Source organism: Leucopleurus acutus (genome assembly GCF_964270905.1).
Source record: "Leucopleurus acutus genome assembly, chromosome: 5".
NCBI lineage: Eukaryota > Metazoa > Chordata > Mammalia > Artiodactyla > Delphinidae > Leucopleurus > Leucopleurus acutus.
The window spans coordinates 117065669-117092954 of NC_139147.1; the positions used below are offsets into that span (position 1 = coordinate 117065669).

General features: G+C 51.5%; 1 protein-coding gene across 1 annotated transcript; it reads left to right on the forward strand.

Annotated features, from left to right (window-relative positions):
- Positions 1–1916: 1916 nt before the first annotated feature.
- On the forward strand, positions 1917–21608 carry ZIC4 (Zic family member 4; the record flags this gene model as incomplete). Its single annotated transcript, XM_082839284.1, has 6 exons — positions 1917–1943; positions 4608–4692; positions 10667–11284; positions 15796–16212; positions 18214–18336; positions 21517–21608. The coding sequence occupies exons 2-6, from the start codon at positions 4623–4625 to the stop codon at positions 21606–21608; spliced, it is 1320 nt and encodes a 439-aa protein (XP_082695410.1). The 5' UTR covers positions 1917–1943; positions 4608–4622.
- Positions 21609–27286: the final 5678 nt, after the last annotated feature.

The following is a 27286-nucleotide window of genomic DNA, read 5'->3' on the forward strand; positions in this document are numbered from 1 at the left end:
GCTGCCCTTTCCCTGGGCTCTCCCTGCTCAAAACTGGACTTCTGTTAGCTGGGATGGTTTCCTGGTGTCTGAAGGAAACTGGCTGAGCATTTGCGCTTGTTGTGCTGGGAAATAGAAATTTGAGAATGAAAAAAAATATCAAATGTTCGGTCCCCAGCAACAAGTCTGAGTGCAGCAGCCCCCGAATTCCCTGCCAGCTTTGAGTGGAACAAGGATGGGGGAACGAAGGCAAAGGGATGGGGCTTGAAGGGTGGTTTAAAAAAAAAACTGTTATATACTTTGTTTTTTAAAAAGATATATCGGAGCCACTCAGAGTCTTTTCTGCTGCCTACAAGGGAAATTTGGATCCTGCCTCCACTGCAGTTGTAAAAATCTTATCTGCAAGGAGAAGCTTTCTCTAGAGGCTGTACTGCTTTCACCAGGGAGAACAAATCTTGAACCCACCTCTCCTGCCTTTCAAAAAAAAAAAAAAAAAAAAACAAGGGAGGGGACCTGAGGGGAGAAGGGTAGACGTTGGGAGGGGGAGAGGGAAAATAATTCTTCAAAAAAGAAAAGTCACTCCTCTCCTCTCCTGTTCGTGGAATATCCAAGGGGAACGTTGACAAGAGGGTATTTTTAGGAAACGCGTCCAAATATACAGAGTAAGAGTGAATGTGAGAAAAAAAAAGTTGTGGGTTGTAGAAGTTATCAAGTGGGATTTGCGGCGCTCTCTGCAGGAAACGCAAGCGGCTCCAGTTCAAAGCCACATGCACCAACGTGACATATAAGCCATTAAAATATCATCCTGACGGCTCATTTCTGCTTCATCATACATTCCCTAACTGCTTCCCGAAAGCTGGAAAAGGAGAAATGAAAGATGCCCGCCTCGCTGGAACCACAAAAGAGAGGCTTGGAGGGTTTTGTGGTCCCCCTCAGGCACCTCAAAGTGATGTGCAGAAATGAGGCGATCCCGGCAACAGGTGGAGTGGGGTAAGTGCGTGAGTCCGGGGGGCAGACAGACCGGACCTGTACCCCCAGCAGCGGGGTAGGAGGCACCCAAACCCCACTGGGATAAGAGGCCCAGCTAGATTTTCCCCCATCCCCCTCCCTCCGTAGCCCCCCAACCGTGGGTACAGGCCCCACCCCGCTGACACTGAGGGGAGGAGGGGGCCCTTCCGCCGAGAGGCTATGCTGGAGATGAGTCCATCCCTTCTTCTGGGGGGCGGTGCAAGGGGGACGAATGGGGCTGCCACTGGCACGCGGACCAAGGGCAGCTTGTTGCCTGCCCGCCTTCCCTCCCCTCTTTGTAAATCGCCTGGGTGCCCCACCGTTGGCCCAAGAAGGGGAGTCGTGGCCCAGAGCTTCCCTCGCCCCGAGTGCTGGGCCCGCGCAGGAGGGGGCCCCTGCAGACTGCTTCTCCGTCCTGCCCCCGCGAGGATGGCAGGGAAAGACTCGGCTTCCCCTCTCCAGGGTCAAAGGAGCCAAGTTACCCCGGCTGGCAGCAAGATGATGGAGCTTCTCCACCGCTACCTGACTGGGGATGCCGGCTGGGTCAGCTGCGGGGCCCGCATCCTCGCCTTCTTGCAGTCTGGTCCTGCCTCAGGACGCTGACCGCTGGGACCCGCTCTCTGCGCGCGGCGGGCTGTGGGTTTGGGATTTGACTTTCTTTCTCCCGGATGCGAACGAGGGCTACGACTAGCTCTCAAAGGAGAAGGCCGCAGCTACCTGGGATTCTGGCCACTACCCTAGACACATGGAGGCCCTGGAAATTAGGGACAAGTGGGGCGGGAACAGAGTCAGGCTGTGAAACAAAGCTAGAACTGCCCCAAAGGGAAAGTTTGGGGTTGATGAATGGTCCATGGGGACATCTGGGAGCCAGCAAGGTCTTTGGAATGGAGAAGGGGCGTTGGAGGGGCTGGAACTTGGCCTGCACCGTCTGCAGGAAACTCCCTTTGGATCGCAAGGTCATATTTCTACCCCTTTTCCGACAGCATTGGCCTCAGAGTGACCTGCGAAGAGGCACCATGTTCCCTTCCTCTGTCTGGCCGCCGGCGGTTTGTGGGGGGTTGTTCAAAGGGATGGTTAAATGTCCAGGCTGGTCTTTCAAGCAACCCACTAACGCAGATTCTATTCTGGGCACACGGAGGTCGCCCAGTCTTCAGGCCCCAGCTGGAGGAACCTCAGCTTTTCCCTCTAGGGAACAGAAGAATGAGAAAAGGCCGTCGCACAATCCAGCCTCACAGCCCAAATTCCTGGTATTTGAGGGCCTGATGAAGGGGAGCCAGGGAGGTTCCGGGTGCAGCTGGCGACAGCAGGCCACGGGAAGAGGCCGGAGCCGTTTTGCCTTTAGCCAGGGAGCTCCCAGATAGCCTGCAGGGCCCCTGCTCTGCACCCGCCCCGCCGGCCGAGCTGTGGCCGAGAAGCGGACATGCCTTTGCCGGCGCTCCTGCGGCTTAATCTGTGTGGAGCAGTGGGGAAGTCTCGGGGACTGAAGTCGCTGGCTTGGGAAGCAGGCTGAAGATGACCTCTGACCTTGGGCAGGCCTGCGCCTGTTAGGGCGACCCCACAATGTGCAGGCTTGGTGTTCCCCCAAAAGAAAAATGATGTCTTTTGCCTGTACCCACTGGCCCACTTTCATAGCTCTCCCCCAGCACGATCAATTACTGAAGCTCATTGGCACCCTTTTCTTGTCTCAAGGGAAAGAAGGCAGATTCCAGTAAGTCCCCAGGTTGTGCTCCTGACCGGTGATTCAGTGCCCAGGGCTGGTGTGAGGAGACAAGTCAGGAACAATCTTTCGGGGAAAACCAAGCTGAACATTTTCAGGGCTTTTATATCCCTGGGTTGGCAAGGATCTCAGGTCCAGGGGCCCAGGGGCTGCTCCTAGATTCTCTCACCCCTCCTTCAGCGAGATGACTGGCTTGCTAAGTGGGGTCAGAGTTTGAACCAAAGGAGAAGATATTTACCCAGGTTCCATGCACAGGCCGGTGATGGAGCTGCTACAGGAGCAGCTTAAGGTTGGTCCCAGTTGCCTGAAGTCCAGCCTCTGAGACATTCGTTTGCATGCCCGTGGGTTTATAATACACAAAAGACTGTCAGGACCTGGGGATAGAAGGGACCCAGGCCTCTTAAAGGGAGGGCTCGAGCAGCATTGTAGGTGTGGACAGAGTTCTTTAGGGAAACTCACACCCATTTCCCTCTGAAGCAAAAAAGTAAATTCTATTAGTTCCAACCAACCAGGACTTTTCCTGTGCCAGACATCCTGCCATGAGGAAATTTTAGAGCAAGGACACCCAGCACGCTGCCCTTCTGTAGGAATGCAAACTTGGGCTTTCTTTCTTTCCTGATTTGTGTGGGAAGGAGCTTCTTACCTTTGGGGACAGATGCCTTTTGGTTAGAAAGAATCGAAAATAAATAAAACCCTCTGAGAAAAGGTGAGTCTAAACCCCTACTCCCACCCTTCAGGCTTGGACCCAGAAAAGAAGGGGGAGTGAAAGGTGAAAATACCTAAGCTAGTTCAAGCCCGGGTTGGCGGTTGAGGGAGAGAGAAAGAGATCTTTGAGCATAGAGAACTGGAAAGTCTTTGAGATAGCAGAGGCCCACTTGGATTTGGCCTGTGGTTCAACAAGTTAAACAACCGCTTGTTCTGTGGGCTGGAGTGTCAAGACAGGCAGACGTCCTCATTGACAGAGAGCTTGCTGTGTTTGTCCAGCCTGAGACCTTTTCAATGACTGTTTGTCTTTCTAGGCCAGATTGAGGTTTGGGGCTGGGTGAATCGCCTCTGTTTGGCTGTTCCACTGCCTTCAGCCTTGCCTGACAGATGCAGAAGTCCCCAAGATGAGTTTAAGGTTTTAAGGTGACCAAAGGCTGGATAGCTCTATCCAAAAAGTGAATTTGATAAGGAATGCAAATATTTTGGGGGTGGGAGTGGGTTATTTCTAAGCTGCTTAACTAAAAAATGTGGACAGCCAGGACCAATTGATAGAAATAATCTCCCCCCACCCCAAACCGGTGAATTTTATATTCACTTTCAAAAACCAACGGCGATGGCTTCCAGATGGGTGAGGGGGTGGAAGCCACGCGAGGGTTAGGGATTCCACACCACCTTGGGCACAACAGGAGCTACACGCCTGCAAAGAAATTCCTCTCCTATCAGTTCCAACACTTACAACTCAATTTTTAACCTGCTAACCTCCCAGAGGACACCCAGCCCCCCTTCTCACTAAACTCAATTAATTAATGAACTTAAAGAAAATGATGGGGGCTTCTCAGATAAAAAAAGTTTAAATTCTGGAGTGAGAGACGTTTGAACACTGACTGACTGAAAGTGTGCTTAACTCTACCTGTAAGGGAGATCCACAAATAAGTTACGGATAAAAATCTAGTTGGGAAATGATGATTTTTAATATTTTTTTTATCAACCAGGATATATTATTTTGCAGTAAATATGGGTAGTTCCCAGCAGAAGTCTCTTCTTTCACTTCCAAATTTGAAAATAGTCAAAGAAAACACTGAAAAGATCTTCAGACCAACACTTTCTTTCACTCTTACATTCAGGCCACACAGTCTTGCCATACGAGCATGTAGGAAATCGTTTAACTAGTGACTGTCTCTCTTTTCTTCCCAAACAGGCTCAAAGTCAGAAAATGAGATACAAGACTTCTCTGGTGATGAGGAAACGAATGCGGCTTTACCGAAACGCCCTGAAAGAGTCAAGTAAGTTAATATCCTCTTTTGAATATTGGTTTGCTGAAGTTATTTTTTAAGTAGGAAGTTATTTTTGTATGTTTTGTGTTTTTTTTTTTGGTCTTTTGGTTATGTTGGTTGTGAGTTTGGGGGTGTTTCTTGAATTCCAATGAAACTTAGAACAACACCTTGGTGTTTGATACATTTGCACACAAATCAGCGACACAACGTCCCACCAGCAGCCAGCTAATCCCCCTCAATGTCTACTCATCTGGACATTCTAGAATTAATATTTGACGACTCTCTCATTGAAACAACCACCCCTGACCTTCTGCAGTTCCACTGTCACATTATTCTATGACATATTCATCTTGAATTCATTTCCGGACGATTTGATTGGAATGAGGTTTGACATGTATTGGCTTACATGAAAGGAGCAGACTTTGATCTTGGTGATGGGGTTTACATGATATGCATCATCTTTACCAGGGACACCAGCCTTCCGCAATGTGGCAGCCACGATGTTCCCACAATGTGGTGTCTGAACAGGGAGTGACTGACAGCCGCTCTGTCAGGAATACCTTCATTGTGAAGAATTTAATTTAATATTCCATTTAGAATAAGCATATGATTTAGGGTTGGGTGTTTCCCCTTTCAGGCATCTAGTTTCCCTCATTTCAACTACACCACCAGCTGATGGTTGCCTCCAAGGTATTCCCTTGTTGGTAGGAAATGCAACCTTCTTAATAAAAGTTAAATGGACAACTTAGGAAATGACTCTCTTCTATTATTTTGGGATGATTTGATGGCAAATTCTCTAGAGAGATGGGGTTATTATGTAAATTCCGTTGTTTTAATTCCTCAGTGCTGGTCTGGAAGATCCTTTAACAATGTTTCCTAATCAGTTGTCAAATGATGGTTTGCTGGGAAATTAAATTTTATCCGAGCATTTTATCCAAGCATATTTTCTTTCATACGTACTTCCATTAATGATGATTAAAGCCCGAACTTCCATAGACGAGGGGAGGAATATCTTCCTTTATCTTCAAAATCCTGACAGACCCCTTCTCCTCTGTACGATGTGGGCATGGACCTACGGAAGGCTCCTGGGGCTTAAGTTGTTATTTTTCTTTCCCGCAAGACTAGAGACAACCTCTCACTGTAGGAATCTTGAATTCTGTCTGTGAATAGCCTACGAAGGGATTTGCCCCCTTGTTTTGGATGGTACCCTGGCCAGAAACAGGGAAGAAAGGATGGAACAAGTGACTGCAGACCTAGATGCACAATATTCAGGCAACAGGATTTGTGCTTGGCCAGACTTTGTGCAGTGGCCCTCAGCTTCTGGGATCCTGGCTCGGGCATAAGCTGCAACAAGATAATCATCATTTAGCATTGTTGAAAAGATCAAAATGGAAAAAATATCCCAGCTATTGATCTGAAATCTCCCGCATTGTTTCCTTTCCAAGGAAGGGAAGTCAGACATTCCCCCACTTAAGCCAATGATATGAGGAGCTGTAACAGATGGTAGGGCCACCAAATATATTTCTATACAGCAGGACTAGGAAATCACTTTAGTTTATGATGTTGCTTTGTCACAGCTTGGGTAAACATAGGTGCTTATGGCATGATTTCGAGGTCTGGAGGGATGTTTGGAGTCTGGTGGTGGAACTTGCTCCAAATAGGCCCCCATGAAAACCCCCAGTGGTTCTTGAAACTCTGCTGAAGATTTCTGAGCTGCAAATGTATCTTTTTTTTTTTTCTGCAAATCAAGCAGAAATATGAACTCAACAATGCTATAACCCCCAGCACAGTTAGGAATAGAATGCTTCAGCCAAACATTTGGTATTAGGGGTAAGTGTGGTGAGATAACTTTTGAAAGAAAAATTCTGAGCACCATTGAGGGACACCACTACTTAGCCTGCCCAATGAACAGTCAATGAAACCTGGAATCCTTGCTACCTGGGCACTGGAAGACTCAAAGGAACGGCCCTGAAAGCTAAAATATGCCTCACTGACATCGGTGCCCCATCTGTCATCTGTGATTAGCTGGGTACTGCTTTGGGGCTTATTTCAGAGATACGCCTTGAAGACCCTTATGTAATCACCCAGAGTTCCCTGTTTATAAATATTAGTGAGTAAAATGGTATCTCTGTCCCTGAGGACATGTCCCTCTGGGAGAACGCTTGGTCCCATTGCTGTGTTCAGCCGACCAAGGTGTGAACTACGTGGCTCCAAGGCACTTGCAAAGATTAGGTAACCTTAGTGACCTCAGGTCAACTGACCCCTGACTATTCAAGAAGCATCTACCCGGGATGGGTCCAGATGTTTTCAGTGCTTCAAAAGAAGTCTGCATCTGGGAAGGAGCTCCATGGGGCCAGGTTACTGTCGGTGAATCTGGCTGAATCAGATGTATCTGCCCTTTCACTGTTGGCACAAAAAGCCATACACATGTTCAAAGCTTTTCAAGGGTAAACTTATCAAGAGAGATGGTAGTGCAGTAACAGTCTGTTGTATATAACTTCTGCTTCTTATCCCTGGAGTCTGTGGAGTCAGGGCTTAGCATTCGGGGCGGGGGGGTCCCACAAATCTGGATGGGAAGAAAAACACATCTTTATTTTCACCACCTTCTAATGGAATGTTATAGCTTCTTCTATTATGAGTGTGGGCAAAAGGCACAGGATTATTAAAGTTCACTAGCTTCACCAGGTTTCCAAAAGGGTCCACAACCTAAAACAACTTGAATACTCCTGTTCTGTATTGTTATTCAAAGCTTTTGATGCGGGTGTGGTCACGGTGTATACATTAAGGGGTTCGTTTTTGTGCAAATCAGAGTTTTCATGGAAGCCAAATTAGATGGTTAGTTTGACAAACATCCTGAACAGTAGGTTGTAGATTGCCAGCTTTCGGATGGGAAAGAAAATATTTTCACTGTTGGACTACTGCATCAGTGCCCCCACACTTAGGCCTCAATGCTGCTGGAGGAGCTGACTAAGTTCTGTGTTGATGAATGGTTAGGAGAAACTGCTGGGCAAGGGGTCCCAAAGAGGAATATGCTGGTTTGTTTTTTTGTTTTGGTCTTTGTTGTTTTCAGAACCCTTCATGGGTTTGCCTAGACAACTGTATCATTCAAAAGACACCTGCGTGGTGAGAAGCCTTGAAACCAGCGCTTTGAGGAAGGGAAAACAGGGCAGGAAAACAGAGGAGGCACCTGTGGGCAAAAGGGATAAACCGCAGAAAGCGAGAGTGTGGGAGAGGGTGAAAGCCAAGAAAGGAGACAAATCCTCCAAGTCTAGTCTCAACACTGCTGTGTGGAAGCCCTTGGTTTCCAGAGAAGGGCTTCAGCTGTCAAATGCTCTCCTTCAACTTTTTTTTTTTTTTTAATGCTAACTCAGCATCTATTGGTAGCTTGCTTAAGCTCTTCCGGCCGGAGGAGCAAAAAGACCTGGACTTGTCAAAGCCGAGGAAAATTGTTGTGGAAGTTAATCCCTCACTAAATTGCGGCACTGAGCCAGGAACAATGCATTAAATGAAGAAAGGCTCAAAGAATCTGCCAACCATTATAAATAAGTTAATTATTTTTAAAAATTTAAAAGAAACCGTTATTTACTGACCAGGAAATGTTTAAGAATAGTTCTTGGTGCTGGAGGTGGCTGGGGCAGCTCAATCAACTTCACCAGAGTTCCTCGTAATCTGTCCAAACTTCTCACCTCTGCTAGGGCAGTGGGGTCTTTTACTCAATCCTTCAAACTTCTCTTAAAAACCCAAGTCTTTCATTGCTTTGAGGGCACTTTCTATGGCTGCCGGGGAGCCCCGAGAGAACTTAGGTTGGCATTTTCGGCTACTGAGTGCAACGCAGGCTTGAGGGCCAGCAGCACTTTAAATCGCCGGGCGATGCAGCCGGCCCTAGCCGGTCGGCACAAACAAAGGACACTCCCCCCTGTTTATGCCACACTCGGCTGGTCCAGAACTGAAGGTTTCTTCCACCGGCCGATCCCCACCCCAAGACAGAGGAACCCGCAGCCCGGGAGGGCATCCCGCGAGAGGAGGCCGTGGCCCGAGGTCGCTCTCACAGCCTGGGCCGGGAAACGTGGCCTCGGCTCTAGGCAAGCGAGTAGAGACAGAGACTCCGGCCGCGGGCAACAAGTGGCCAGAGGGAACTCAAAGTGGAAACGATTCTTAAGTTCCCTTTTCCAAAGGCTCCGCCCGGCGGCAGAGTACAGAGCTCAGGACCGTAGTGGGAGAGAGACCTGGGGAGAGAGACCTGGGGAGAGGACCCGCTCCGCCTCGCTGAGCTCCCCTTGCCTTTATTTCTTTGGCCCGTCGCCCGCTGGTCGGTGTGATTTGCGGCGGGAAGGATTCTTAGGCCCTCTTGGGAGGGCGGTGTGGGTTCGAAGCTAGCCTCTCCCAGGTCATCACCGTCCCCGGCCCAGTCCTGGGGCTCGGCTCAGGGCCAGATTCTTGGGTCCGCCAGTCTCTGGGCGCCCCAGGCACCCGGGAGGAGGGGCCGGCAAGGCTAAGTGGGAAGAATGGAGTGGGGAAAAGACAGAGGGGGAGGGGAGAAGAAAGGATCCAAGTAGGAAGGCGAAGTGTGCTCAGGGGTTTCGTGGAACTGAGAGCGAGAGCTAGAGAAAGAACGAGAGCGAGAAAGCTGAGCGACGCGAGAAAATTTGGAAAAGCGAGAAAACAAAATTAGGCGCAAGGGCTGTTAGCCTAGGATCGCCCCCGCTCCCGGCCTCCTAGTCTGCAGCCGCCTTTCCTCCCTGGATCCCGGCCCTCGCCTCCTCCCGACTCCCGGGACAAGCTGCCGAAGCAGGCCGCAGTCCCCGCGCTCCGGGTGCTGTCCATCGGCCCCAGCAGGGCTGGGGGGTCCGGTCTGCCTGGAAGGACTTTACGTGCAGCGCAACGCCCCCTCCCCAAAGCCGTGGGGAATGGAGGCATAACCCAGCCCCGCTCACTTCCAAGAGCGGCGAGGCAGAGCAGATCTGCCCAGCTTTCGGGGAGAGAAGGGGGAGGGGGCTCACGAGTAGAGAAAAGAATCCGCGCCCGGGTCAGAGCGCATGAGCAGTAGAAGCGCGAGCTGGGGGGTGGGGAGGGGAACGGGAGCAGTTGTGACTGTGTGTGTGTGTGTGTGTGTGTGTGTGAGAGAGAGAGAGAGAGAGAGAGAGTGTGTGTGTCCCCGTGCAGAGGGCCCTGTCATCGCTGACGTCGGACCGGGACGCGGGCCAATGGGCGACTTAGGCGATTGTTCCTCTCGGCGGGCCCGGGCCACGGCCCCGAATCTCTATTCAGTATCTCACGCGCCCCGCTGCTGCCTCTGTAGTGTACAGGATTTCAAGTAGGCATTAAAGACTGATAGAGAGGGAGAAAAAAAAGTCACAACCCAAAACTTGAGGTGGGGGGGAACTTTGCAGAAGTTGTCTATGGCTGTTCTTTCCCCTCCCCGCCGTCAGGTGACGGTGGCGTGAGCGCCCCGACCTAAGGAGCTCCGGGGAGTCCCGGCCGGGATGCAGCAGGCCTCCCTCTCCCAGTCGAGCTGGGCGCTGAAATTCGTATATATGGCCGGGGCTCCTGGGCACCACCACCACCTACAACATCACCACTCCCCCGCAGGGCGTCGCGGCCCCGAGGGCCTTGGGGAGTTGGCCGCCAAAGCGCGCTCGGAGCGCCAGTCGGACCCCTTTGGAGCAGAGCCCAGGGGCACCCAGCAACCCACAGCCTCAGCATTGCGCACCCCACTACCCCTTCCACCCACCCCGCCGCCACCATCACTCTCCTGCTCATGAAGCGACAGGGGGCTCTACCGAACAGCCGCCCAGCCGGACCGCGGTGGAGGCGCTTGGCCTCGCGTTGTCCGCCCGGATCGCAGCCGCCGCAGTCTGGCTTTCGGTGCCGGCGTTGACCGCCGAGGCCGTGGTGTGGCTGGGCTGGGCCTGCCCCCTGGGGCCGGGTAGGACGCTCAGCCCTCGCCACCCGTTCTCACTCGCGCTATTTGTCTCAACAACAGGTAGCAGCTCCGGACACCATGGCCCCCAGCTCGCTGCCGCCTCCAGCCCCTCGGTGTTACCGGGCTTTCACGAGCAGCCTCCCCAGGCCTCCCCTAGCTGCACTTTGAACGGACTCCTGCGTCTGGGGCTCCCCGGAGACATGTACGCACGGCCCGAACCCTTCCCGCCGGGACCTGTGGCCCGCAGCGACGCCCTGGCAGCTGCCGCAGCCCTGCACAACTACGGGGGCATGAACCTGACCATGAACCTCGCCGCACCCCACGGTCCCGGCGCCTTCTTCCGCTACATGCGCCAGCCCATCAAACAGGAGCTCATCTGCAAGTGGCTGGCGGCCGACGGCCCCGCACCCCCGCGCCTCTGCTCCAAAACTTTCAGCACCATGCACGAGCTGGTCACGCACGTCACCGTGGAGCACGTCGGAGGCCCTGAGCAGAGTAACCACATCTGCTTCTGGGAGGAGTGTCCGCGCCAGGGCAAGCCCTTTAAAGCCAAATACAAACTTGTAAATCACATCCGCGTGCACACGGGCGAGAAGCCCTTCCCTTGTCCTTTCCCGGGGTGTGGCAAAGTCTTTGCTAGATCAGAAAATCTCAAAATACACAAAAGAACTCACACAGGTCAGTATTCGCCACTGTCTGTCTCGTTCGGACCCTCTGGGGAGGCAGGGGGCCTCTTCTGGGCCCTCGGAGCTGGATTTCCTCAAGTTCCACCTGGGCGGGGAGGGGGGATATTTTGGTGTTTCCATGATCCAAGTTCATAAAATATTAATTATGCCCTTCAATTAGAATCACAGAAGTTTCCTGAGGCTGTGTGTGGGAAGGATAGTATGAGGTTTCTGCTCTGGGGGTTGGGAAGGGGATGCTCGGGTTTCTGTGTGTGCAAATGTGTGGTCCCTGCTTACGGAGTTTGATTTTAAGGTATTTTAAAGGGCACTGTTCCCCAAAGTTGTAAAGACATAGGAACAATTTAATTTTTCCCTGTCCCTTTGGAATTGTGTGAGGCACACTCTTCCAGTAGTCAGCCTGACAACCTGACTGCCACCTGAATGGAGAGCGCACCAGGCCCTTAGTGACTTCTCTAGGATTTGAGGGTCTCATGGGCTAATTTTGTCCCGGTTTTGGAGCCTTGGTGACCCACACTCGGGACGTTTCACAAACCCTCCCTTTTGCTTTAGCAGAGACCCAAGGAGACTCATTCACCTTAAATGTCATTTACTGAGCTGTTAAGTGAAATGGGGACATGTGTCAACCACATCTGTTACTTATAGTTAACAGAAAGAAAAGGCGCCCTCTCAAAAGCCTGCAAAGTTGAACTCCTCTGGCCAGAAACATCTCTAATTGATGCAATTGCAAGGAGAAAGTTTTCACACTTCCCAGAACAGCCTGTGAAGTTACATTAATTAGTTTAGCAGCCCGATGTTTGTATTCTTCTTAGCTAGGGTTTTCTTGCCCTGGCTTCCTCAAAGTTTAAGAAGTCAACATCTCCCCTCCTCCATTTTGGGTGCGGGAGAAGGGGACCGATGGGGGAGACAGAGGGGATGAAATAAGTTCCAGCTTGGTGCCCCACTTCTACTCCCTGGCACTCTGCCTTACACACGTCTATTCTTGGTGAAAACATCCTCAATTATTAGAGTCAAAGAAGTCACCCAGGTTGGCACTACCCGGGAAAGAAGCTTGCTAAATCCCACCTTCTCCCCCCGAACCCTTCAGTCTTGGGGAAGGTCCCTGGCTAGGACATTGGCACACTCGGAGGCCAGATTAAAGTCCACTTTTAAGTCTCCTACTTTATTTCGGAAATGTATAGTTTTTCTGAGCTGTTTCCAGGATTCCTCCCCCCACAACCTCTCGCAAGCATTTGTCCCCCCACTCCTCCCTCCCTCCGATTTTTATCCAGGGGAAGAAGGAGAGAAGTGAGACCCAGATCTCCGCCCTCAGGCTCCCTATTCATTGAGCTGGCGGCCCGCACCACGAAGGTAGACTAGAAGTCCTGAGCCAGAGTAGGAACTCATTTTTAATGACAGGGGGGTTTTAAACAAACTTTTACTGCTCTTTGCCGGCCTACTGTTTGAAGTCCGTGAAGCAGAAAATGGTTAAATTCTCAGTGCAATCGACCTACAGCAGAGAATCAAGTTCAGTGCGCCCGAGCTGGCTCAGGTTTGCGTCTATTCAGAACAGAATTCTAAGTGCATCCTTTCCCTTTCCACTGGCAGTCCTGATTCATTATCACCGGAGTTTAAAAAAAAAAAGAAATCTACAGAGCCTCTCCTGCTTGGGCGTTTCCCTCAAACCCTCCTCCTAAGTAATGAAAAGAGGAGAAAACAACAACAACAAAATGTTTCTCAAATGGCAATAGACCTCACTACAAATTATTCATGAAGACGGTTCTCGATTCAACAGGGAAATAATTGCCTTTTCAAATATTAATGGCGTTTCATTTCCTCGAGTCGCGGAAGCGGCGAATAGGCTGCTTTCTCAGGAGTTGAGGTTTTCCGGGATCTGAATCCCAGGCCTGGCTTCGGGGGCAGCGGCTCCGATCCCACTCCGAAAGCTTTCGCTTTGCGGCGGTCACAGAAATCCCGGAACAATGGTGCCGCCGCGAGGGAGACGCGGGCCTGCCGCCTTTCCCGGGACCCCTGTGTTGCGGGCTCACCCCACTCTCCCAGGCAGTCGGTAGAGGGAGGTAGGGCTGGGATCCGAGGCAGAGGAGAGACCGCGCCGGGGCGGAATGCTCGCACAGCCCGGCCCAGCCACAAGTGCGAGAAAATGGCGCGAGTCGAACCGCCCCGCCACTGCCAACTTTTGTCGGGCGGGCCTGGCGCCGAGCCGGGTCAGGGGCCTCTCGCGGCTGATGAGGCTCCAGGAGGAGACTCCGGGCCTTTTAGGACTCAGCCTCAGGCCCAGGCTACTCAGGGCGGGCTGCAGGCCCAACCCTGCTTCTCCACATCCATCCACCCACCCCCCTAGGGCTCAGCGCCCAGATCTGGTGGGAGGGAGAGGGCGGGAGGCTGCGTGTTGGGTGGGGCGGGGGGTGCGCAGAGTTAGGCGAGGAGTCCGGGGCTCCTCCCGCTGCTGGGGAGAGGCCGGGAGGGCGCGGGGGCGCGGCCTCACCTGGCCTCCCAGGGGCCTTGGAACTTCCAGGCTGCCCGTATCACCTTCAGTGCCCTGCTTTTTTCGCCTCAGTACCTCGTCTGGAACGAAATCATTGTTTCTGTTTTACATGAATGTCCAACAAGGCGGTCACAAGATGGGATATGAGTGTGTGTGTGCGGGGGAATAGTTGGGGGGTGGCAATCAACCTCAAATTCTATTTCTCCTCTGTTGTCTTAGCAGATCTTGATTTCTTTTGCAGGTCCTGAATTACATGATTCTTGTAAGTGATTTTAGAAAGAAAAGACAGAAGGAAGGGAGGAAGAAAAGTTTTAGTTTTGCAGATGCTAACAGGGATCAGAGGGGAGAAAACGAGGGGCACATAGGGACATAGGGTTTATTGTGCATCTTTCTAAATAAAACTGTACCGGTGTGCCGAGAAACGGCAGATGCCAGCACTGTCCAGTGTTCCACTGTACTAACAATACTCGTGCAGCGGGAGGACGCAGCGGCCGCGCAGTGCAGGAGCCCTGGGCTCTAACCCGCTGCCGTGCGGAGGCGAGGGTTGTGCGCAAACCTCTGGCTCTGCCTAAGCCTCAAGAGGACTCGGGAGTAGGGCCTTTGTTTATTCAAACCTGCCCCAAAGCACCCATCTTTCCTGGAAGCGGCGGGAGAAGCAACCCCAAAGGCAACATTCCACCAGCCGGGCATCTCTCCCTCCTTAGCCAGACGCTTGGTAGTCTCTCCCTCAACCCAGGGCGCCCGGTAGCATCCATTTGTTGCAGCACCCGGACATTTCTTTCTCTCCTTCCTTTAGCATCTGCAGCTCCAGAGGAACCTGGGCTTCCGGGTTCTTGGGGTCCTTTCCTCCCCCACACGCTAGCAAATCCAGCCGGCGGTGAGCTCCCGGCTTGGGACTCTGTCCTCGGCCAATATTGCCACCCTAGCGCGCGCTCGCGCCTTCCCGCGGCTCTACAGGGCATCACACCACTGATCAGAGCCCCTCCCGGGCCTACCCCGGCTGCCCGCTTGCCCTCCGGTCCGCGGAGCCAGGCCTCGCCTGATCGCAGCAGCTGCGCTCATCCTGAAGCCATCGCGACCACGGGTGCGATCGCGGGAATGGCCCCGGATCCCGCTTGGCCCGGGCAGAACCTGCCTTGCCGGTTTCTCGGCTCAGGCTGGGGAGACCGGACCGTGGGCCATGGGTGGTCTAGGGAGGCCGCCCGGCCTCTCACAGTCAGTTCGGACTGGGAGAGCCGGCTCTCCGCGGCGGAGTCTCCGGGAAGCCGCTGGAGCAGCGTAATAAAATATTATTGCCGGCGCGAGTATCTGGAGGGATCCCGGACGGTTTAGGCAAGATTTGAAGAATGCTACTAAATGTTTGCCCTCAGGGGGTAGAGGGGAAGGGGGAGGGGGCTCTAGTCCCCGTAAAAATCGCGTCTGAAGTGAATTGCCCAGAGTACCTTTCCCTGCAGCACGAATGCACACCATGCACATGCCGTGTGCATCGGCTGCGCATCCTGATATTATTCCATCGCTTTGGCGTTTGCACAAAACCTACTTTAAGAAACAATTTGGGCCAGGATGTGTTTGGGGTGGACCGCTGGGCGGGGAGTGGGGAGCAAAGGCATTTGGCTGGAACAGCAATTTTGAGCAGATGCGAGCTCCTCAGTCAACTCTATTCTCCGGGCAAAGGTGCTTCTGGCTCCAGGTGGAGAAAATCTGGAGGAAAACAACCGGAGTGGATCAGGATTTTCCAGGAAGGAAACTCGACTAAGATGGAGTCTTTGTTTCTCCTGCTCCGTCCCCTCCCCCCAGGTCCCGGCGGGAGAAGGGGAGGGGGGGAGGCGTGCAGGAGGGAGCTCAGGGGGCGCGCTCTGAGCGGGGAAAGGGGGTGCCGGGCTTGCGGCGCCGGGGAAAGAGGTTTCTGAATTTTTTGGTGGCTGTCTTCCCAAAAATGGCAGAGAAATTGGGGTAGGGTAGTGAGGCCGAGCCGGGGCCACAGCCCACGCGCACTAATGTCTCTGCGTTGCCTCCACCAGGGGAGAAGCCCTTCAGGTGCGAGTTCGAGGGCTGCGAGCGGCGCTTCGCCAACAGCAGCGACCGCAAGAAGCACTCGCACGTGCACACGAGTGACAAGCCCTACACGTGCAAAGTGCGCGGCTGCGACAAGTGCTACACGCACCCCAGCTCGCTGCGTAAGCACATGAAGGTGCACGGGCGCTCGCCGCCACCGCCCAGCTCTGGCTACGACTCGGCCACACCGTCTGCCCTCGTGTCGCCCTCGTCGGACTTCGGCCGCGAGCCCCCGGTGGCCTCCTCGGCGGCGGTGGCGGCGCGTAGCGCCGACCTGAGCGAATGGTACGTGTGTCAGGGCGCGGGCCCCGCCCCCGCTGCCCCCGCAGCGCCCCCAAGCCCCGCGCGGCCACCTGGCCCCGCCACCGCCGCCGCCGCCTTCGGTACCAGGGTTGCTGTTGCGGTTGCTGCTTCCGCGTACCCTGACTGCCAGGTCTAGGCCGGGTTATTGAGGCTTGAAGAGACAGTGAGGAAGGAAACAGGGAAGGCAGGAAGGGAGGAAGGTCACCACTAATAGTTGTTAGAGCTCAATGAATATGCTGCTATAATGTCCATTGTCTTAAAATATCAATATGGTACCCATATGGATTCTACAGTCACATCCAGCACCCCCCTCCCCAGACGCCCTCATGACTGGGTAGCTTGAAACCAGGGTTGGGATAAAGAAAATAGAGAGAGAGACAGGCAGAAGGTAAACAAGAAAACATATTAGGAGAGTTTCTGTGCAATCTTGGCCACTGCAGTCGGCAAAAGTAACACCGCAAAGTCCTTGTGTGGTTCACAGAATAGGAAATGTTTTCCTCGAGGCCTGGGCCTCCCGGATAGCCACAACTACTCCGTTCCCAGCTCCCAGTCGGAGCCTCCTCGGAAGTTCCTGTGGCGGGAAGGTGGCAGAGGGAATTCCTGAGCCGTTGTCTTCCGTCCTCTTTCCTTCCTCTTTTGCCTCCCTACACTTCCCCTCCCCCAGCTATTTAAATCCCAGATGCAAAATTTTCCAACCGCTTCAATAAAGGAGATGATAGGGAAGAGGGGGGAGGTTCAGCATCTTCCCTAGGGATTTTATGCCCCTCCCCCAGAGACTGGCCCAAGCACACAGAGACATCTGTCTGCCTGTCTGTCTGCTCTGTATGCATTATATACTGGGGGTAAGAGGGGAGTCCAAACAACAGGAATTACAGACAAAAGAGCGGTAAAGGGGCTTTAAGATTCAATGCTCTGAGGCCTCCTGAGAACAATCACCCTCTCCTCACACCCCACAATTGTTGAGGAGCTGCCTGTGGAATCTTTTGGGTGCTTGGCATGGGGGGTGCAGAATGGGCCAATGATGTCACTGAGGCCAGACCTCCACAGCAAAGGGATCCAGCTTAGGCTACAGTGTCTGGATGAATCACGTCAATTCTGTGATGGTCTTTGTCAAAAATCGCACCATGTTGGTCTTAGTTTTAAATTTTAAAAAGGCGGGGGGGGGAGGGGAACAAGAGATGAACTGCAATAATAAATGTTTTAAAGGCAAACACCCAATGGGTCTAGATTGAATGTGTATGTGATATGCTGGGTACCAAATCCCCTGAAAAGGAACCAGATGTTGGGGGCAGGGAAGAGAAAAAATCTGTGCAGTTGTTGCCAAGGGGGGAAAAAAATCAGGGCCTGGTTCCCAGTCTGTCACCCTCTGCAGGGAGGATGGTGCTGCTTCAAATTCTTGCTAAGATTTGGGGTGCGGGGGGGGAACGTGAATAAAACGGAGGGGAAAAAAGTTTTGGTAGACCCATCCCACTCCCCTAAGAATTTGGAGATAAGTAGGGGTGTGGTACTCCTACCTAGGGGGAGCCCCCAAAGAGCTCAATTTAAAAAGCTGAGCCCAGCAAACAAACCCTGATTCTGCCACTCTGCTGGATTTTCTTCTGTTCTTTCCTCTTCAGACACCATTCGAAGATTCTCACTCCTGCCCCGTGGCCGCACACTTCCATCAGATAAATAACGTCCTAACTGGAGAGGGACTGTTTTCATTACTCCTAATAAAAACCAGAATCTTCCAAATACATCCTTAGTGAATCCGTCCTTGTGGAAGGGTGTCTGCAATCCCCTTCCCGCCTCGCCGCCACTACAATAGGGCCCAGAGGTCTCCTAGCCAAGGGCCCACGGTCAGCAGCAAACAACTCTTTCCCATCGGGAAACACCCGCCCCACCGCCAAGGTGCAGAGGGCATCTGGGGAACTTGCTTCTGAAGATGTTAAAAAATTTCCCCCTCTCCAAACAGGACTCCTTTCTTTCTCTTCTATTTCTAGGCCCCATTTTACCCCCCACCCCCATCCAAAATAATGAAATAAAATAAAAATGCATAGTCGGTCACTAATCGCCTTTAATTTTTCATTTGCTTGTTACAGATGTCCACCGCGTTGCTCGCAAGGTAATCTCGCCCTGCGCAGCTGAGCGCCCGCATCTTGCGCCTGCGACATCAAAGGGCCCGCGCACAAAGCAATGTTTCTTCGCCACGGTGCATCTTCATGGTAAGTTAGGATTTCTATGGCAATGGGCAAGTCGCACTGAAATCCTGAAAGGCCGAGCCTGGAGCCCGTCCAGGCTTTTCATTAAGGACATAATATTTACGTCTAACAGGCCTTTTTTCTTGTGTATACAAGTATATATTTTTGTTTGACGCGGACTAAATCATTTTCATTTAATTTCCGGTAAACAAAACCCACGCGAATGGGCACTTGTTCCCGATCATAATAAAAATGGATAATAATGTGAGGGAAGAAAAGGGCCGCTTGAATCGCCGCTCAGCTCCCTTTGTTTCTGCTTTCTGCGGTGATCAGAGGGCGCATTTGGGTTTGATGGCGAGTTTCTAAAGGCGAGGAAATGGTTTGTAAGAGGGGAAAGAAAAGGAGAAAGGTCTAATCAAGCTCGGGTTGTTCAAAGAGTCGGGTTTTGGGGTTGAAAGTGTGAGTTTGACGGTGCATCAGCATGCCGCGTTAGGCTCGCCATGGAAATGCGCGCGGGGAGCGGCCGCTTCAAAGGCGGCACACTTCACTGCAGACACTCTATTAAGATACATTTGCGCTGACCTTTGCTTTCACGCCATTTAATACTGTCACTGTGCTCTCCAGTATATACTTCCTCCTTAGGACCTGCCTCGCCAGCGTTTAGGGGTTCACCTGGCACTCCGATGGGGGCGGGGAAGGGGCGCTTTGGCAGCAGGCAAGCTTTCAGGAAAGGGAGGAGACAGACTCGTGCATCTCGACTGCGCCCCAAAGAGGCTCCAGGGTCAGAAGTAAATAACTTTAGGACGAGCTCGGAAGCTTAACAAATGAGCATCCCCAGCTCGGTTTTGTGCCAAGTGCCTCTCAGCATCTTGAGCGTGTTGGAGGCCTGAATTTCAATGGGACTTGGGGGAAGGAAAGGAGCCACCCTGGATGAGTCTGGGGAGTTCAGACTGTGCCTTTGGGACATTTTCACTCTGGCCCCCAGTCCAGCCCATTCTGCCCCTCTATCCCAGAAGTTTCTCACAGACCCCCAAACTCGTTTCTCCGCAGGGTGGGGTGTATGGTACCCCTCAGGCCTGCTCTGGCCCTGGGCACAGACTCCAGAGCCCAAGGCCAAGGGGATAGGGAAGATGGCAGGAAAGTTAGAAGTCCATGTTCCCTTAATTGTCTTGTTGTTTATTTTATCCAAGTACCCCAGTGAATAGGGGAAAAATAAACACGGTGGAAAAAAAATCAAACAGTGGAGTATTCTTTAGTGCCAGTCCTTGTGGTTGAATAAAAAGGATGGTCCGCTTTCTATTGAGCTGAGAAATCTTTGAAGTGGGAGTTATTATCTGAGACATTCCTGCTTGTCGTCCTAACAACGCTGATGAAACGTAAAAGGTTCTTTGTCAGCGATTTGTTCTCCTCTCTGTCAAACTCCCTCTGCCCCGTTAGTTTCAAACCGTTTCTAAAGAGATAAAATCTAACTTTTTAAAAAAAATACATGCACATTACACTAACTGATAACTTAGGGCCAAGTCCTGCTAAGGGAAAAACAAAAGCAATGCAGAGACATCAGGTCCAGAGCCTGTGGAGGTGTGCAGATGTTGAGGGGCCCTTTGCCCAGGCTCTGGGACAGGAGGGAAAGAATGCAGAGACAGCGCAGGCAGAGGGTATATACCCTAAGCCTACACTGTATGTCTGCTTCTCTCTTCTCTGGTCTGCACTCAATTAGTCCAAGTCAGGTCACCTAGAGACCCCTCAAGTTCCCAATATTCTTGCTCCGAATCCTTGGAACCAAGGCTGCAGCTAAGCAATTGTTACTATTTCCTGCTCCTTCGAAGACAATCTCTGCTAAAAATAGACCCATTGTGTGTTTCTTCCCACTAGCAGCAATCAGCAAGCTCTTTCTGCCATTAATAGAAAGGAGAGTGGCTTGAGGGAGAGAGACATTTTTATAATTTCCTGTTTTCTTCAGAATCTTGGCATTTGGAGTTCAGAAGGTCCACGACCCCAAAGTGCATGCAAACGCCCCCCTCCCATCCACATGTGCAGTTCTAAATTTCATATTGTGCCCAAGAAAGAAACTTTCACCCGTCCAGCTTTCCCCAAACCTTCTGATGTAGTTTTAAAGGTGGTTTAAATAAACAAGGATGTTCCAGCCTCCCCACCCCGTGTGTGCTGACTAAATGATTTGTAAAGAAGTTTCCCCAAGCTGTAACCCATGCTGTTATTATAGTTGCTACAAAATGTTGTCTCTTATACTGATTTTTGTTTACTTGAGGTCCCCATATGTTTGTTTATATTGCTAATTTATGGGACAATGTAATGATTGCAATGAATGTGAATTATACGGATGGGCAAATGTCTTGTAATCATAATTCACACACCCAAGAAAGCCTGACCGAAATCTTATACTATTTGGTACCCTCTCTAGCCACACTGTTTGTGATTTATCACCTGTCCCCTTAGCATCCTTAAATTATGAACTAACTTGAAAGAAAAAAAAAAGTTGTTATGTATTTTACTGAAAGTGATTGTTGAATGAAAACATAGTTGAAAGCTGTGGTTTAATCTTGTTGTAAATATGTAAAAATGAATTAAAATCTGTGATTCCTTTTCCCTTCAAAGGCTTTTGTGTACATGGAGCTCCGTTTTGCTATTTTCTTTGGAAATAAACGATGTGATGTTCCCCTTCCCCTTTCGAATCCGAGTGTCCTGTTAACTGCTTCATCATCTTGGGAGAAATTTGGGGCCCTTCCACAGCATCCCGTCTTCTTCCCTGCCTTCCCTCGGGGCTTCGCAGAGACAACTCTAAAGCCTAGTTGTTCGGGGCAACAAAAACACAGGGACCCACCTAAGCAGCCTTCGAAGAGAAGACTTCCCTCGATCCCAATTTCACCCCAATGACACTGGCACTCATTAACCGGTTTCCATTGCGGAAGAGAAGAATGTAAAGCCATGCTCGCAGTGTCTTCCGAGAAAGGCTGCCTTCCGCGGCACCGCGCCCCCTCTCGCAAACCACCTCTGACTTCCCAGAGAAATGTCTGGTAGCTGGCGGGAATAAAACAAAGAAAAAGAAAGGGCGGGTTGGCTCCAAGCCTTCCCTAAGCCCTAATGGGGTACCTTGGGCACAGTTGCCCGCAGCAGTCTTCCCAGCTGGACGCTCCTCTCTCTGGGAGTAGCGGATGCTCAGACCTCTCGACTCCCTACTCCCTTCAGAGAGCTGCGAAGAGCCAAGTCCTAAGACTGTGTGGCTCCAGCCCACAGGACTCTTCTCTGAGCCCCGATTGGGAGACTGGGCTCGTCAGTGAGTTTTAGCATCTGATGCAGAAGCTCTCTTATCCAGCCCGGCCACTGGAGAAATTATTTCAGACGTATCAGAAGCACCTGAACCACCAGAGCCCTGCTGCACCCTCCCTTGTGGTCACTGAGCCTCCGGGCACTCGCGTGCCAGGCTCCCTTGCTCCTACTGCGCAGGCGCCGCATCCGCCTGGCCGGAAGAGGGAGAAGTTGGGTCTCCAGGGCCTGGCTGGGGCTTGGGATGCTCTGAGCGGGAAGACGACGGCTCTTGGGGTCTGGATGCTAGGTTCCCTTCGAGAACACCTGGGAGAACCAGCTTGTAGGGCAAGGGCGGCAGGCCTGCAGAGAAGGTTGAGGGAGGGACCTCAGCGCGCAAAGGTGCCAGGGCGACGCGCGGGTGTGAAAAGAGCGGCCCCGAGGGGACGGCCACTGGAACCGCCGCGACACGTCCGAGTCGGTGAGCGCCGCGAGGGAGGAGGTCCTTGGCCATTAGTCCTGGGATTAGCGCCCCCTCCCGTCCCTCTCGCCGAAGGGTCCCCCTCCTCTGGGTCCGGGACCAGTTAGAGGAGCCTCTCTTGCTGTTTGGGTTCCCCCGCCCGGCCTCTGTTGGGAGAGCGCACTCAGGAAAGCCCTTTCACTGACGGAATCCTTGTGGTAGGAGCAGGTGGGGATGAGAAGGGCCCCGGGCACCCCGGGCCAGGGCTCTTCTAGGCTCGTCGCCTGATCCCGCTGTCTCCCGTCCGCACGGCCGCCCCAGGAAACGTCTGCCAGAGGAAACGTCCGCGCCTCCAGCTGCGCCTTCGCACCCCGCCTGGGACCGCACTGTGCCGCAGGGGCACCGGGGAGTCGTGGCCCAACCGTCCCCGAGAGCCGAGAGGACAGTGTGAGGAGGGCTGCTGCCCTGGGAACCTCCCGAGTTCGAGTTCGAGCCGAGGAATCACGGGATGAGGAGAGGAAAGGGGAAGTGTGCTGGGACACCTGCGCGCTGCTGCCCCTAAGAGTTCTCGGGCTCCCTTCGAAAAGTTATTTTTGGCAGAAAGTTGAATCGTGTGACCTTTGGCAGAGGGGTGAAGTCACTCTCGCTTGAGTGCCCATGGCTAGCTCACCCTAGAGAACACCTCAAATGTCCTTTGAAGAAGTTACCCACCTCCTATCTTGCAGTGGCAGCCCCGAGGGCAGTTTGGGGGCACCTTAGCCTGCTAATGATTTCCAGTGAGCCCTTCCACTGGCTTCTTCGAAAGCGAGCACTAGGTAGAAAGTGCGGGTGTGATGGGAAGATTGGCTGGGCTTGTCCACCTGTGGCCCTGTGCCCCTGGATGAGGGATGAAACCTCCCTGTGCTCCAGTTTCCTCATCTGCTAAAAGAGAATTTCCAAGCATCATCTCCACAAGTTTGTCTTGAGCAAGAAACAGGATAATCCTTGAAACCATCTAGAATTACCCGTTAAGTGCTTGCTGTTAAGGTTGTTGTTATTATTACTCACAAGACTCCATCTTTCAGACACGTCCCCTAGCTCCCCCCTGAATCAGATTTCCAGACCCTCCTAGAAAGCGTGGCCCCCAGGGACCTCAAGCTCCAGAGAGGGTGTGCCTCGGCAGGCAGCACCTAGGCTAGCTGAGGGTCCTGAAACAGTTTATGTCCTCTGAGAGTTCCAGATGCTGGTGCAGTGGGGCACTGAGGCAGAGAGGCCATTTGTTTTTGAAAGGCTCAAGAAAAATGAGAGGGAATCGAGTTTATTTCGGTGCAGAATGAAGCAGGAGAAACCCGATCATCGTAATGTCACCCCCATGACTTGTTAAGACACTGACACTGAAGATGGCCCAGATGTTGATTTATTTTTACCATAAGTCTCTGAGGTTACTCTGAGTCCGGTGTTGGTTTTTGGGCTTTTCAAGACCCAGGTGTAAAAGGTGGGAATGTGCAAGTGGGGAGCAAAGGTGGGCAACCCAGGGCAGAGCGGTTTGGGGCAAAAGTTACACAAAAACACATTCTTTCCAGTAAGGCATCAGAACCTTTTTTTTTTTTTTTCATAATCATAGTTGTTCCATACTGAATCTCTGTTCTGGGAAAATTAATAACATCTTAGTCACCAAGTGACGGAGAATCCCACAGTAACATGTTCTACTTGTCACCAACTCCCTGTCTGGGCATCAGGACACCGTTGCCTTTTTAGCCAGATATCTTCAATGAGGAAAACGCCTGAGAGTTTTCTAGGAACATTATCAAGTTCAGACCCCAAAACCATTTAAGAAAAAGAGAAACTCAGTAGGCAACTAAGAGAGGTCTCGGCGTTTGCCTCTGAATCTTCCAGTGGCTTTGCAAACATCCAAAACAGCTGTGTAGAAAAAAAAGAGAGAGAAAAAAATTACTTCAGGTTGCAAGTTGATAAAATGTAAACAGGCCCAGGGAGATGAACTTGTAACTTGTCTTGCATTTTTGACTTCTTTAGATCCAATATAGACTCTGTGTGAGCCAACATGCAGGGCAAGAGTATTCATCAATTCAAAACAAGTCAACCAGGGCTGTGCATGGTTCTGAACCTCAGTAATAAATGGGCAGCCTTGAGAAATGTCTGCAGAGGAAAGAAACCAAAATTGGGTACGTTTCTATGCTTTTGGCTGTGCCACGCATTTGTGGAATGATGGTGAAAAGAAGAGGAAAAAGCCACCCACAATATGATCAGATGATTCATACAGAAAATCAGGATGACCCAGTTTTCTCTTGTCTATGACTGACGGCTGGCCCATGCAAGATCAGATTAGCCAGATGAAGATAATGTTCTTCACCAGAACTGGGGAGAAACTGCAGACGGCTCAAGGTCCCTGGCTTGTGCCACCGCAAGGTCTTGCTCTGTGTTTAATGGAGGCGTCTAGCCTTTGAACTCATCAACGTATTCATTAAGTGTTAAAAAGCATCTTAGTGGAGTGTTTTGCCTGAAATGTGCATATGTCTAAGTCATGAAAAACAGGCATCTGACCCCAAAAGATTTGCTTATTTATTTCCTCTGAAAGAAGTGAGAAGAATTGCCTGATGTACATATGCAATTCTCAATCACACTGCAGCCACTTTTACCTGAGAAAATGTGGTTCAAACCTGCCATACAAATTTCCCCTACATTTTCTGGCACTGCATTTAGTAAGCAAGGAATCCACAGTCCAATGCTTTGTATAGTTCAAAAAACCTGCCAACTTTCTTATAAAAAAAAAAAAAACTGTTGTAGAAAAACAGAGCTTCCTTTAAGTGTGAAATATCATTTCATTGTAAAAAGTTAAAAAAGGAACGGTAATCCAACTTCCGGATACTGTTCTGAATTATTTCACCAGACCCTTTTAAAAGGGGATTAGCAGGGCTTTGGGAGCAAAATCCTTCTGTTTTATTCAATCTCTGATTTTATGTTATAATTACTGGTTGTAAAGGCTCTGGAATTAGTATGCAGGCACCATCAGGACACGATGCAGGTGCTATTCTAATGGTTCAGCTTTTTAATTAAGAAAAGAGGTAAGAGAATCTAATCATAAAAACACTTTTGTGAGAGCTGAGAACACTGCAGCCACTGCATGAATAAAGCCTTTATACCTTCCCCTGACAGGTCAGCTACCAAGGCTCTGACTTACGACCTTTTCAGGGCCAGACAATAGTTTAACAGCTTTCTCACCTTGTCCCCACTGAACCTTTTCTTCTAGTACAGATCTTATGGAAATTGCCTTAAGTAGCTTGACTTTTACAAACTATATTGCAGTTAGAATAGATACATATCCACATAGGAATGGCTGTTCATAGGTCCCAACCACAGATCTCTTGTTCTCTGCATCCCTTTTCATGGGTGGGGGAGGAGGAAGTCTGGGAGGCACAGATACAGTAGTGTAAGGGGGGGGGGGGATGGAATCCACCCTAAAATCTCCACACGAGGGGAAGCAGAACGAAGGCCAAGGTGGACCCCCCCCCCACCGCCAAACTCTGGGAAAATGAAACAGGAAAAGTGCAGAGAAAGTGAGATAGAGGCTGTGAGTAGTTCTGGATGTCTCTGAAGTGGGCTCTCCCTCGAGGAATAGATTTGACCTTCTTGGAGCCAACCCAGATTAGTCGGTGTGTCTTAGTCCTTCCTAAGTTCCTTCAGCTCTCCAGTCACTCCCAAAGGATCATCACCTTTGAGTAGAATTGTTCTTGCCCGTGACACTTCAAGACAAGTCCCTCAGCTTTCCCACCAAAGTAATGCTGGAGGCCCTTGAGCCTTCAGACAGTTGACCATTGGGCCTGAGGCCCTGGAGCCGCCATGATTCTCCCATGCCAGGCTTTGCCAAAACAGAGGGACTAGATCTGGACTCCCAGGGAAGCTCCCACTCTGTCTTCCTGAGGCCCCTGTAAAACTTCTACCCATCACCATTTCTTCCAGAACCCGGACAGGGTGTGTGATTGGAGACCTGGTCCAAGGCCAGCAACCCAGGCTTTGCCCTTCCTGAGGAGGCCAGGGCGCGCCTGGGCCCAGCAGAGAACAATGTGAGTATTAGGATATCAGCCGCCCTCGCAATGATCACGCGTTCAACGATTTTGTTTTCACGGCTGAGGGGGCTTTTTTCCAATGTAAATCAAGCGCTTTAGTTATTAAGGCCAAACACTAATCTCCAACAACCTTGACATAATGTGGCCGGGCTCGCCGGCCCACTTCGCACCTGCAGTCTGAATAGGGCGCCTTGTCAATGGGGGACACGCTTGTTGCCCTGGCTTGCAAAGGAGGGGAGGGAATAAGTCAAGCTTTGTGAATGCCCATGCGCGCTCTCCCTTCCGCCTTTGATCACGGAAAATGTCTTCTAATTTGTCCCTTTTTCATTGTAACAACGTTTTCAAGGCCCTTTCTATTTTTCCAAACCACATTTTTATGAAGAACATAAATCGCCCCCCGAAAACAAAAGGGGCGCGCCCCCGGCCAACCGGCGTCATCACGCTTCAGTGTTTCGCGGCTCTAGAAAGTTTGTTGCGTCTTGAAGCTGCCCTCACTGCAAACGCTGGGCTGGAAGGCCCCAATCATCTGGAGCTCCAGATCGGGGCTTCTGGGAGAAGGGTGGTAACAGGCTGTGGGAGGGGAATGTAGAGGGGACTCCCTTTTGGAGGAGGGGAGACGCACCGGGCCTGGGTAGGCAATCCGAAGGGCCAAGGGGCTGAGATTCACATAGTCAGGACCCAGGGGCAGATGTGTGCCTCGGGGATGTTATGCCGCTTCCTGGCCTCTCCTGAACTCAGCAGGCAGTTCCCGGAGGTAGAAATGGGCGATCCACCATCGAACCAAAGCCTTTCGCAACCCCTTTTCTCCTCTCCTATCCCTACTTCTGCAATCGGCAGTGGTCCTACGTCCTCCACAGAACCCGGGAAATTGCGGGGTGTCAGGAGAGGCTTCCTGCCCGCAGGCAATCCCCCCAGATCTTCTGTGGAAAGCCAGAGCATTTTAGGAAATCTCCCTCCCCATAAAAATCCTACAAGAAAACAGAGAAATAGGGCCATTTAATCCCGGGCCATGAAGCAAACTTTTTGTCGAACGCGGCTTTTATTCGGGATTGCAGTTCACTAAAAGTCTGTCTCCGGGAATACAGAGGCATTAATGATGTTGATGTCTCATTTGGTGGGATATTAATTATCAAGGTGCAAATCAATGAGCAACCTCTGTTCCTCCTCCCCCACCCCACTCCCAACATCG